At 32.9% G+C, this 13,829-nt stretch overlaps 2 protein-coding genes and 1 non-coding gene across 3 annotated transcripts; 2 read left to right on the forward strand and 1 right to left on the reverse strand.

Moving 5' to 3' along the window:
- The first annotated feature begins 653 nt into the window (after positions 1-653).
- Positions 654-725, forward strand: TRNAC-GCA (transfer RNA cysteine (anticodon GCA)). Its single transcript has one exon. It is a non-coding gene; the product is annotated as a tRNA-Cys (tRNA).
- Positions 726-1,390: 665 nt separating this feature from the next.
- Positions 1,391-7,800, forward strand: LOC111423349 (lipase 3-like). Its single transcript, XM_023056593.2, has 4 exons — positions 1,391-1,661; positions 6,544-6,739; positions 6,802-7,328; positions 7,380-7,800. The coding sequence occupies exons 1-4, from the start codon at positions 1,491-1,493 to the stop codon at positions 7,764-7,766; spliced, it is 1,281 nt and encodes a 426-aa protein (XP_022912361.2). The 5' UTR covers positions 1,391-1,490; the 3' UTR covers positions 7,767-7,800.
- A 1,933-nt stretch (positions 7,801-9,733) lies between these two features.
- On the reverse strand, positions 9,734-13,743 carry LOC111421743 (odorant receptor 30a-like). The gene is made up of 4 exons (XM_071200719.1): positions 13,340-13,743; positions 12,818-13,293; positions 12,419-12,776; positions 9,734-12,364 (listed from the first exon to the last, which is right to left on the reverse strand). Exons 1-4 carry the CDS (start codon positions 13,550-13,552, stop codon positions 12,308-12,310), a joined length of 1,104 nt encoding a protein of 367 aa, XP_071056820.1. The 5' UTR covers positions 13,553-13,743; the 3' UTR covers positions 9,734-12,307.
- Between the last annotated feature and the right edge of the window lie 86 nt (positions 13,744-13,829).

Here is a 13,829-nt window from a genome sequence, read left to right on the forward strand (position 1 = left end):
TTTTCAAGTACTACTAAAGCTCTCAAGAAAACAATAAGATTGATGAAATACTCGCAAAGGCTATTTATGTCTCAGGAGCCCTCTTGGATATGACAACGAAAAAAGTATGGTTAGATGTATTCAAAGCAATGAGATGCGCATATAAACCACCCTCTCGTTATCAGTTGTCAAATCCACTCTCGAATCCGAGTACACTAGAGTAAAAGCTGCAGTTTCTTCAAAAATTAGTGAAGCACCTATCTTAAGCGCACATGCATATTATCCTACTGTTCCAAAAACGGGACAGTATCAGATTTATTTGTTATATATAAATAGAAAAGACTTACTTTTTACGGCGATCCATATTTTGAAGGAAACTTTCGGTTTTTATACTTGTTTTGTTACAAATGTCGATGCGAAACGTACAACGTCAAATATTGAATTTGACAGCTAACAATCCCGGTAGTACCAACGTATAAGAACAAATAATGAACATTCTCGAAAATATGTTAAAAATTTTAATAAGTTAACCGTTCCAATAATGGAATACTGGGAAGATATGGGTTAAGATATTAATATAAATTTATTGTTCACGCTTTATCTTATAATTATAGTTATTGTACATTAAAAAATTAATACTTGGAGTACTCTGTGAACAGTTTATATAATATCTAGGGGATATAGCTCAGTGGTAGAGCATTCGACTGCAGATCGAGAGGTCCCCGGTTCAATCCCGGGTGTCCCCTTTATTTTTACTTATTTCATAATAAGTTATTATTTTTTATTGTTGTAATATTTTTGACATATAATTAAAATTTATTACGGAAAGTTTTTAGTGTCCATAAATTTATTCCATTTCCACATACACCGTTAATATTTTACATAACATCTTGATGCGAATAAAAATGTTTACAAATTTATTTCGTATTATTTAGTGTAATTATTTAATTAATATAAGTGAGTGACTTACAATAAATAACACTTTTAATATGTTTCCTGGTAGTTGATAAATTAAATAGATCGATTATTATTTTTCAATGTGATTTTATCTCAACAAATTTTATTTTAATAGTTTACCATAAATTTTTTTTAGTTCTAAAAAACTAATTATATGATTTAGATGACTTGTAGGCATATAGATAGGGCATAAAGACCTTGTTAAAAGTGAAACACCTCTTTAATAGTTTAATAATTGTGATAAAAAATAGAAAATTGACACTTTCCTTAAACTGTTTACCAAAAACTTTCCAAAAGAAATTTTCAAAATTAGCAACTTCCGCGTTATAATTAATAATTTTTAATTTTGATTAAAAATGTAGTTACCAATAAACAATACTTGAAGGACTTTTCCGACGCGAATCCTATATTATATCGTCCGGATTTTGTAGGTGGGTCGTTGTTACCTCCGGATTGAATCTCATCGCGATCCTCCTCCAGTTAAAAACTTGCACGCGCTCGTTTATTCCGGACTCTTTAATACCGCGCCGAACCGTTACTTCTCGTTCCCGACGATGTCACCACTTTGCTGGCTCCGTTTCGTTCTTCTATTGGTGATGATGGTTCGTGGTACCGTTTCCTTCAGTTCCTATCTACTCGAGTTGACGATTGGACCGCGGCTGAAATCTTTAGAAACATTAAGAAATCAAGAAGATTACAAAAATTCATCATCCCTCGATGCAGTGGTAAGATTTATAAATAAATAACAAACCTTTATAAATAAATAACAAAGAAAATAAGAAGTGGGCTTAATCGCAAAATCTTGAGCTGTACTGGTTTTCAGTTAGTTGACATACATCGAGGTTTTGAATAATAAATTTGGAATAAATTCGTGAACGTTTTATAAAAACAAAAAAAATTGATTTAAGAAAACAGTTTTTACTTAATTAAATAAAATTAACCAGGAAGTATAATTATAAAACTTAGCGAGAAACCAAACGAACTTTAATTAATTGGTAAAACGAAATCAATATTTAATTTTCTTACTTAAACATTTGCCTCGTTAAATTTTTAATGTTTCCCCTTGAATATAGGATGTTCAAATATGTATAAAAAAGTTCTCATTCTTGTTATTACCATATTATATCGTGTGACATTCTTTGTTAAAAATCGAATGGGGACAATTGGTAACCCATCGTTGGAAATTCAGGTTACAGTGACATCCACGTTTGGTGAAATGAAACGTTTGGATATTCGAAGACAACGGAAGAAAAAGAACGAAACGAAACGACATATGGCGTGTCATACAGTTATAATACAAGAAGTGAACGATAAGACATGTGCTGTTACGCATGAGTAATCGCTTCGAGTATTCTGCGTGATGAACTTAAATTCTTGGAATTTTTACGAGCCGAAATCGAGACTCGGAGAACCCGGGTCGTCTCATCGTAACCCACATTTTCTGCTGTATAAGCAAAGAAAGTGTATTTTGATTTCTTCGTATTGAAACGATATCAATAGAAAATAAAGAAGAAGATCCGGGAGGAAAATGTTTTAACAATTCTCTTTAAATATTTGTTTTAAAGAGTTATTTTAAACATTTCTATTTCTTGAAGTATAATTTTTTTGCGAATTAGAACATTTTCATTAAAAGTAGAAATAAAACTGGAAACATGCATTAAAATAATTTTAGGAGCAAGATTGAATATACACTGAAGGAAGACAAGAAATATTAGAATGAGACTGGTAATAGAAGAGACTGAACAGAGAGTATTCAAAGAGGAACTGCAAAGAAACTAGAATGAGAAGATAGAGACCGGCAATGAAAGAAAGATATTGAATAGACAATGAAATGAAAAAATGAACCTGGATAGAGACGAGGGAAACAAGAAACGGTATGGTAATAAAAAAAGAAAGGCAGAGACAAAGAAGACTGGAATGAGACTGTTAATAGAAGAAAGACTGGAGGAAAAAACTGATAATGAGAAAAATGATGCTGGGCAGAGACGAGGGAAGCTGAAAAGAGACAGCTAATAGAAGAAATGGGCTAGACAGACAGCATAGGGATTATAATAAAAAGAAGATATTGAAAAGCAAAAATGAGCCTGGATAGAGACGAGGGAAACTAGAAAGACCCTGGTAATAGAAAAAAGAAACTGAACAGACAGCATAGGGACAGCAAAGAGACCAGAAATAAAAGAAACAGATCGAACAGAGACTGGAATGAGAAGAAAAAAACTGGTTATAAAAAGAAAAGATAGAATAGACATTGAAGTAAGATTAAGCAGAGAGAAAGAAGACTGGAATGAGACTGTTAATAGAAGAAAGAAACTGTACATAGAGTATCAGGATTTCAAAAGGACCAGGAATAGAAGAAACAGATTAAACAAAGACTAGAATGGGAAAAAAACTGATAATGAGAAAAATGATGCTGGACAGAGACGAGGGAAACTGGAAAGAGATAAAGAATAGAAAAAAATGGCTAGACAGACAGCATAGGGACTGCAAAGAGACTGGAATGAGGAGAAAAGGACTGGTAATAGAAAGAAAAGATAGAATAGACATTGGAAAAGAAAAAGTAAGACTAAGCAGAGAGAAAGAAGACTGGAATGCGACTGTTGATAGAAGAAAGAGACTGAATATAAAGCATAGGGACTTCAAAGAGATCAGGAATAGAAGAAACAGATCAAAGAGAGACTAGAGAGACTCTAACCAGGTTCATTTTTTCAGTTCATTGTCTATTCAATGTCTTTCTTTTCATTCCAGTCTCTTTGTAGCCCCTATTCCAATTCACTCGTCTGCCCAGTATCATTTTTCTCATTATCAGTTTTTTTCCCATTCTAGTCTCTGTTTGATCTGATTCTTCTATTTCTGATCTCTTTGAAGTCCATATGTTTTCTATCCAGTCTCTCTTTTCTAATAAATGTCTCATCCAGTCTTCTTTCCCTCTACCTAGTTTTACTTTTCCTTTTCCAATGTCCATTCCATCTTTTCTTTCTATTACCAGTCTTCTTCTTCTCATTCCAGTCTCTGTTCAATCTATTTTTTTTATTTTTGGTCTCTGTGCAGTCCTTATGTTGTTAATTCAGTTCCTTTTCTCTATTATCAGGCCGTTTCTAGTTTTTCTCGTCTCTATCCAGACTCATTTTTTTCTTTTCATGTTCTATTCAATGTCTTTCTTTCATTACCGGTCTCTATCTTCTCATTTCAGTCTCTTTGCAGTCCCTGTTTTGTCTGCCTAGCCCCTTTCTTCTATTAGCTATCTCTTTAGAATTTCCCTCGTCTGTCCAGTATAATTTTTCTCATTCTCAGTATTTTGCTTCCCATTCTAGTCTCTGTTTGATCTGTTTCCTCTATTTCTGGGCTCTTTGAAGTCCCTACATTTTCTATCCAGTCTCTCTTTTCTATTAAGAGTCTCTTTCCAGTCTTCCTTCTCTCTACCTAGTTTTACTTTTCCTTTTCCAATATCCATTCCATCTTTTCTTTCTATTACCAGTCTTCTTCTTCTCATTCCAGTCTCTGTTCGATCTATTTCTTTTATTTTTGGTCTCTGTGCAGTCCTTATGTTGTTGATTCAGTTCTTTTTCTCTATTACCAGGCCGTTTCTAGTTTCTCTCATCTCTATCCAGGCTCATTTTTTTCTTTTCATGTTCTATTCAACGTCTTTCTTTCATTACTGGCCTCTATCTTTTCATTGCACTCTCTTTGCAGTCCCTATGATGTCTGTCTAGCCCCTTTCTTCTATTAGCTATCTCTTTCCAATTTCCCTCGTCTGTCCAGTATAATTTTTCTCATTCTCAGTATTTTGCTTCTCATTCTAGTCTCTGTTTGATCTGTTTCCTCTATTTCTGGTCTCTTTGAAGTCCCTATGTTTTCTATCCAGTCTCTCTTTTCTAGTAAAAGTCTCATTCCAGTCTTCCTTCTCTCTACCTTGTTTTACTTTTTCTTTTCCAATGTCTATTCCATCTTTTCTTTCTATTACCAGTCTTTTTCTTCTCATTTCAGTCCCTGTTCGATCTGTTTCTGCAGTCCCTACGTTGTAAATCCAGTTTCTTTTTTCTATTACCAGGCCGGTTCTAGTTTCGCTCACTTTTTTTTTTCATTGTCTATTCAATGTCTTCCTTTTATTAGCAGTCTCTATCTTTTCATTGCACTCTCTTTGCAGTCCCTATGATGTCTGCCTAGCCCCTTTCTTCTATTAGCTATCTCTTTCCAATTTCCCTCGTCTGTTCAGTATAATTTTTCTCATTCTCAGTATTTTGCTTCCCATTCTAGTCTCTGTTTGATCTGTTTCCTCTATTTCTGGTCTCTTTGCAGTCCCTATGTTTTCTATCCAGTCTCTCTTTTCTAGTAAGAGTCTCATTCCAGTCTTCCTTCTCTCTACCTAGTTTTACTTTTTCTTTTCCAATGTCTATTCCATCTTTTCTTTCTATTACCAGTATTTTTCTTCTCATTTCAGTCCCTGTTCGATCTGTTTCTTTTATTTTTGGTCTATCTGCAGTCCCTACGTTGTAAATTCAGTTTCCTTTTTCTATTACCAGGCCGTTTCTAGTTTTGCTCACTTTTTTCTTTTCATTGTCTATTCAATGTCTTCCTTTTATTGGCAGTCTCTATCTTCTCATTTCAGTCTCTTTGCAGTCCCTATTCTGTCTGTCTAGCGCCTTTCTTCTATTAGCTATCTCTTTCCAATTTCCCTCGTCTGCCCAGTATCATTTTTCTCATTATCAATATTTTTCTTCCCATTCTGGTCTCTGTTTGATCTGTTTTTTCTATTTGTGGTCTCTTTGAAGTCCCTATGTTTTCTATCCAGTCTCTCTTTTCAATTAAGAGCCTCATTCCAGTCTTCCTTCTCTCTACTTAGTTTTACTTTTCCTTTTTCAATGTCTATTCCATCTTTTCTTTCTATTACCAGTCTTCTTCTTCTCATTCCAGTCTCTATTTCTTTTATTTCTGGTCTCTCTGCAGTCTCTATGCTGTTGGTTCAGTCTCTTTTTTGTATTACCAGGCCGTTTCGAAACAAATTGAACAGTGACTGGTATGGGAAGAAAAATACTGGTAATAGAAAGAAAAGATACAATAGATATTGAAAAAGTAAATGTAAGATTGGGCAGAGATAAAGGACTGGTAATACAAGGAAAAGACTGAGTTGTCATTAAAAGACAAAAAGGTAGATTAAGCAGATCAAGACAATGTGTCATTGAGATTAGGTAGAGAGCTTGTGCAATTATGAATATCGTTTCATTTTTCACCAGCTGTGGTTTCCAGCTATAAAAAAACAAGATTTGCATTGAAAGTCTTAATTTTTGCAAAAAATACATTGATCGATTGAGAATAGAATATTTCAAGAACGAAATCCAATGGGATAAAATGTCATACTTTAATGTCAATTCTAAACTTAATTTTCTACCAAAAAAATTCTTAGATTTCTAAAAAATATCATCTTAATGGCGAAATAAACGTATTAATATATATAATTAACATACAATTAACATATAATTAACATTTTTATTCATTTTATTCATGATCATCCTTAAAGAAAAAAAGTTTAACTGAGATCTTGAGATGTGTACCTTGAAAGTATAAAAATGTAAAGTTGTTTTAATATTAGTTTCTTTTTTTTTATTTTAGAAAGAATTAGTTAATAAATATGGTTATCCACTTGAAGCTTATCAAATCACAACGACGCAAGGTTACATTATTACTTTACATAGGATACCTTATGGAAGAAAACGAACCGGAAGAAAAAGACAGGTGGTATTGTTACATCCGGGTTTTTGTGGTTCACCAGAATTATTTTTATTTCGAGGACCTCAACATGATATGCGTAAAAAACTTTTCAAATCTTAAAGAAAAAAATAACTTTCTAATAACCATAAAACTTTACAGCTTACTTATTCACCGATTCAGGTTATGATTTTTGGTTCATCAACAATCGAGGTAACACATACTCAAGAAATCACGTCATTTTAAATCCGGACGTTGATAAAGAGTTTTGGAATTTCACTTTAGACGATTCCGGTTTACACGATTTACCCAATTCTGTTGATTTTATATTAGAGAAAACCGGCCAAGATGGTTTAATCTTAATCGGATATTCAATGGGTGCTGGTGTTGGTCAAATCATGTTATCCCGAAGACCGGAGTATAACCAGAAAATTAAATTATTTATTAATTTAGCACCGAGTGTTTATGTGATGCACCAGTTGATGCCTCAACTACGAATGGTTTTTAATTTAATTCCTGTTCTTGCGGAAAACATTATGAACAATTATAATATTTACGAATTATTTCCACGAACTAAAACTCGAGAGGAAATTTTAACAGCTTTTTGTCTGAATGGATCAAGAACGCAACGATTGTGTGTAATGATAGCGTTTTTAGCTATGGGATTTGATTATGAACAATTTAACACGGTAATTTTGTTGTTGTTTTATTAAATTGATGTATTGTTGAATTTATTTTAGGATAATTTTCCAAATATTTTTAAATATTTTCCGGATGGGACATCAATTCAATCGATTCTTCATCTACAACAAATGTACACAACGGGTGAATTTAAACCATACGATTATGGAAACGAAACGAACCAAATTCTTTATAATTCTACGAAACCCCCGGAATATGATTTAACGAAAAATGTAGCACCGATGGCGATTTATTACGGCGATGGGGATTATATTGTGGCCAAAGAAGATTGTGTGTTTTTAGCTGAAAAATTACCGAATGTTGTCGGATTATTTCGAGTTCCGTTTAGAAATTTTAATCATTTAGATTTTATGTGGGGTATTAACGCAAAAGAACTTGTTTACGACCATATGAACAAATTAATAAATAAATATAGACAATATTAAGTGTAGTATGGTTTAATAAATCAATTAAACACTTGTTGTTTTTAAATAACACTCTCTTATCTGTTTTTCTTGGTTTTGATTGTGATGTTCTTCTTGCTTCGATGTTGGTGTGGTTTGTCATTTTAATTATGTCCTCCTATTATATAATCTAATATATAGTACATAATACATTTTAATACGCATATTTAATCTTTCTACTACTTCAATAAAAATATACAACAACCCAGCAGTTAATAACAATTAAAACTAGAATTAACACTAGACCTAGAACTAGAAAGTTTCGGGTTTAGCCGTGCGTCTTCAGACACTGTCACTAGCTACACTAACACTATCATTAGAACTAACACAAGACCTAGAACTAGAATCATTTGGGTTTAGCCGTCTTGAGAGACGTGCGGCTAAACCCAAATGTTTCTAGTTCTAGGTCTTGTGTTAGTTCTAGTTTTGCACTAACACTATCACTAAAACTAACACTAGAGCTAGAACTAGAAACATTCCGTTTAGCCGTGCGGCTCTTAAGATGGCTAATCCTGAATGTTTCTACATTTAAGTTTAACGTTAGTTATAGTGACAGTGGTAGGAAGCACTAGTTAGCATAAGATATCACTATGTTGCATATTTTTATTGAACTAAAACTAGAATTAACACTAGACCTAGAACTAGAAAGTTTCGTCTAAAGTCTGAAGCCGTATGGCTAAACCCGAATGTTTCTAGTTTTAGGTCTAGTGTTAATTCTAGTTTTACACTAGCACTATCATTAGAACTAACACAAGCCCTAGAACTAGAATCATTTGGGTTTAGCCGTCTTGAGAGACGTGCGGCTAAACCCAAATGATTCTAGTTCTAGGTATAGTGTTAGTTCTACATAGTAACAGCGCTAGTGTAAAACTAGAACTAACACATTCAACAACATTTGGGTTTAGTCGCACGTCTCTCAAGATGGCTAAACCCAAATGATTCTAGTTCTAGGTATAGTGTTAGTTCTAGTTTTACACTTGCACTGTCACTAGAACTAACATTAGACCTAGAAATAGAAACATTTGGGTTTAGCCACACGCCTCTAAAGACGGATGGGTTCATAACAACAGCGTCCTTAGGGAGTTGGATAACCTTATACAGTATATTTAACCTTTCAACTACTTCAATAAAAATATACAACAATCCAGCGCTTAATAACAATTAAAACTAGAACTGCTACTATGTAGAACTAACACTATACCTAGAACTAGAATCATTTGGGTTTAGCCGCACGTCTCTAAAGACAACTAAACCCGAATGATTCTAGTTCTAGGTATAGTGTTAGTTCTAGTTTTACACTTGCACTGTCACTAGAACTAACATTAGACCTAGAAATAGAAACATTTGGGTTTAGCCACACGTCTCTAAAGACGGATGCATTTATAACAACAGCGTTCTTAGAGAGTTGGATAACCTTATACAGTATATTTAAGGCTTGCAAATACCGGACCAAAATCTCAATACCGGTATTCGGTATTCAAAATTTTTAAAACCGGGATACCGATATTAATACCGGTATTACTATAAAAAAGTTTACACACTAAATTACTAGATAATACAATCACTAGATATATCCTAATTGTAAGATTTTTTTCCCTTAATTCCTACTATATTTTTAGATTGGCAACAAAGCATAAGATACAGTATCTGAGAAGATAATCAAAAAATGGAAAGATATTAGGAATCTGTACAAAGTACCAATAAACTTAAAGGTCTGGATACCATTATTGTTTTGTTGTCTTTCACTTGGACCAAAGGTTCAACTTCACTGCCGCGTCAAAAAATGAAATTACACTTCATCATCTGAAGCTCTTCTTTCGAATTCCTGCTTTGGAATTTTCTGGAAAGGTGCAGATTCAAGAAAGAAACTTTAACATAATGGCTCTTGGTAGTTTGTCAGACTTATCATATTACTGTTATACTACATTATAAAATAAAATCTCCAAAAATAATTGTATGCAGAGAGTATTTTATTGTTAGCTAGGTATGACAAATTTATTGAACACGAACATTAAGTTATCGTCATCAAAGGTTGAGTTTTCGTTATTTTCAACATTCTGTCAAAGTGTAAAATGATATTTCTTGTAGATGGTATTCACACTGATCAAAAAATGAGGTTAGTACGGACATAAGATAGATAACAAATTTCTGTTTGGTCAACATCATTTTCCAGCACAGCTTTAAACAAGCACGGCCGTTTTCGATTGGAGGCCTCCGGCTGGCATTTTTTTAATGCAACGTCAAAAAATGTCACTTGAAAATGTAAACTTAGAATGGATAGAAGATAAATAACAAACAAGAATCCTCTACGTCATTTTCCAGCACAAATTCAAACTAGCACGACCCTCGGCAGGCTATCGAGGGCGCTAAATAAAAATAATACCGAAATACCGGTATTTTGCCATCAATACCGGTTTTTAATACTGGACAGAATAGTCCGGGATCCCGGGTTTCGGGATCCCGGTATTGCAAGCTCTAAGTACATTTACTCCACGGACCTTGATTGTGTGCTTTTTGTTATTTGTTTGTCAGTTGCTTTTTGTATTATGTTCTCTGGTGCTGTTTAGTTTTTGTTGTAATCTCTTCTTAGCTGGATTACTAGCTACTATATTTGCCCTCTTTTTTTCATTCTATTTCCTTGTGCTTGATTTTGACTTTTTCGAGAGTGGTGCATTTTTCCATATAATTTATTACTTGGTCTGTTGTTTGTTAGAGTTTTTTTTAACTATTACTGATTTCATCCTTAGTGAAATAAATATTGCTGTGTCGTCTGCGAATTGTGCTATTGTGGTTTAGTCGGTATGTCTGATATGCATATGTTGAAGAGCAGTGGTCCTAGTACTGAGCCCTGAGGGATCCCAGCGTGTATTTCCGTTTCTTCCGATATTGCGTTTTCCAATTTGAGTTGAAATTTCCTTTTGTTTAAGTATGATTTTACTATTTTAATTAGTTTTGTTGGAAATTTTGCTACTCTCATTTTATGTATTAGGGTGCCAAACTTTGTCAAAGGTTCTAGTTTTACACTAGCACTGTTACTATGTAGAATTAACACTATACCTAGAACTAGAATCATTTAGGTTTAGCACCACGTCTCTAAAGACGGCTAAACCCGACTAGCTTCGTAGTGGCTCGTGGGCGTTCGGCTCAGCCCGTTTAGCCAGCAGCATGTCGGATCTCACAACAGCGCTTGACCTTGAGTGTGCATTTCCCGTGAACATGACTGTACAATAGAGACTTGAAACTATAGCTAAGGTAACTAAGTTCAGGTCGGTACATCCAACATGTCTGACTTTCTGATTACCCCCACCACAACCACATACGCTCTCTAGATTATATATAAGACCTCAATGGTTCATAGGGAGTTGAATAACCTTATACAGTATATAGAAGGAAATTTTCTTCGGTTTTATCAGCTAAAAATGTATAAGGTAAAAATTAATTAAAGAACGTAAGTTTTTAGGAACGTAAGTTCTTAGGATCTCCTGAGGATGATACTATAAGTATCGAAACCGGTGGAGTGAATAAAGTATATCACCGAGAAGTACAATATAATTAATTTTTACCTTATACTTATACAGTACGTTTACTCAATGGACTTTGACTCTGTGCTTTTTGTTATTTTTTTGTCAGTTGCTTTTTGTATTATGTCCTCTAGAGTTTTTGTATTTGTTTCGATTCTTAGTAGATCGTTTGTTACGTGTTTTTCTTGGTTTGTTATTAGACGTAGTGTGCTATTTAGTTTTTGTTGTAATCTCTTCTTAGCTGGATTACTAGTGATGTTCCATAGTGCACCGTCGGCTATCGGCATTATTAGTGATTTGTAGATGTTTATTTTGTTGTTTAGGTTTAGTTAGTTTTTTTTAGTTTTTTGTTGATGATAGGGTACAGTTTTGCTGTTATGGCTGCTATTTTTCTTCTGGTTTGGTCTGCATGGCTGTTCATGTTTAATTTCTTGTCTAGTGTCATTCCTAGATAACTAACCTCTTTTTTCCATTCTATTCCCTCGTTCTTGATATTGACATTTTCGAGAGTGGGGTTGTGGTCTTGTTTATGCACGAACATTACTGTTTCTGGCTTGTCTTCGTTGACTTTTATTTTCCATATAATTTATTACTTGGTCTGTTGTTTGTTGGAGTTTATTAACTATTGCCAATTTCATCCTTCCTAAAGTAAAGATTGCTGTGTCGTCTGCGAATTGTCCTATGGTGGTTTTGTCGGTATGTCTGATATATATATGTTAAAGAGCAGTGCTCCTAGTACAGAGTCCTGGTGGACCCCAGCGTTTATTTGTGTAAGTATGTATTTACTACTTTAATTAGTTTTGTTGTCAAAGGCCTTTTCTATATCTAAAAAGATACCGCCCCTGTGGTTGAATATGTTTGCTTTGCTTATTATGTGTTCGGTGATTCTGAGGAGTTATTAAGGTACTAATAACAGACTATTCAACGTGATGCCGAGAGTAAAAACTACACTATTTTTTTTTTTGAAGTTTGCAATACTGCATTAATGTTTTTAAACACTCATCATTTGTTAATTAAGTTATCTAACAAACAATAAAAAGAAAATCCTTTTCTAAAAACCTAAAACAAAAAAAATAAATTATAAACACCATCAACTTAAATTATTCATCTTACAGAAACAAATGTTTTTATATTCATATCAAATAATCCCCCGATACTTATATATGCTTGATTTTGACTTTTCATTATCATAAATATAACATCTTTTTGATGGTTTAATGGAATTTCTTGCCACGACGACGAATATAAAGCAAAAGCTAAATTGTAAACTTCCGTTACAATTTGTTCAGCCGGTAAAGCATAAATTGCAAATTGCGCAAAAATCACTGCTAATGTTAAAATGGCTTTCATCGAATCAACTCCGTTTGTACTAATTTTTAAAAGATATAATTGGCTGCAAGCCGATCCCAAAGTCATGAAGTATTGGCACATAAACATTGCTGAATAAGTTTCGTTTATTATCCTAAAAATTCTGAAACAAAATTTAAACAAAATAACGAAAATAATACTTACTTTAATAAAAAATTTTGGTAATCAACACACATTTTAATTTCATCTTTTATTATTTGATGTTTATTCACCCCAATTGATTTCATTCTATGATTTAAAATACGAAATTGGATTATTAAATGAATACAAAATGACACATAAAGACAATCATAACCCATTATGCAAAATAATCCGATAGGAAAAAAATGATACAAAGAAAATAATGCGAAAATCTCAGAAAATAACGAAGAAGTAATTGGATACCCATCGAAAGGAAAACTAGAATGATTAAAAATAGGTTTTAAATAATACAAAATTATAAGAACCCCAACGATGAGAACAAAACATTTTTGTGCCATTCGAATAACTTTATACAATTTCCTAGTCCATTTTCTCAATTTTAAATCAGATTTAGGCGGATCCCAAAAATTTTCTAGTTGGTTTATTAAATAACAAACGTTCTTTTTGTGATACATAAAAAAGAAATATTTCAAAAAAACCTAAAACGAAAAGATTAAAACAATATTAAAGTTTTTTTATACCCACATGGATTGCACTGGATATATTAGCAATCGTGTCAACAAATTTAACTCCTTCAACGTGCAACAGATTTAAAGTTGTGTATAAAACTACTTCGCCGAGAATTATTCCGTTAAAGATACGATAAAAAATTAACCATTTAGGTGTTTTATGAATACTTTCTCCCAATAAACTCCACATGGTTAAGCCAATTTGTAAAATATCGTTTTTCGGTAACATTCTTATCAAATTTTTTTTTGATACATTTCTTTTTATATGGGGATGGTTTTAAATTATTAATTTGAAAAAGAATTAGGTGAAATTGAGTAATAACTACGATTATTTCTAAATTACCATCAATTTGAATAAATTTCTATCATGTGTTTTATTATTTTAGTATATACCATTTATTATATTAAATGGTAGGTACATTTATAACAATTTCAGAAAAGGTGTTCATGGAAATTGGTTATGTAATTATGCAATATTGTTTTGCAAAATATCAGTGAAATTAAAA

Source organism: Onthophagus taurus, chromosome 11, assembly GCF_036711975.1.
Source record: "Onthophagus taurus isolate NC chromosome 11, IU_Otau_3.0, whole genome shotgun sequence".
Classification (NCBI taxonomy): Eukaryota; Metazoa; Arthropoda; class Insecta; order Coleoptera; family Scarabaeidae; genus Onthophagus; species Onthophagus taurus.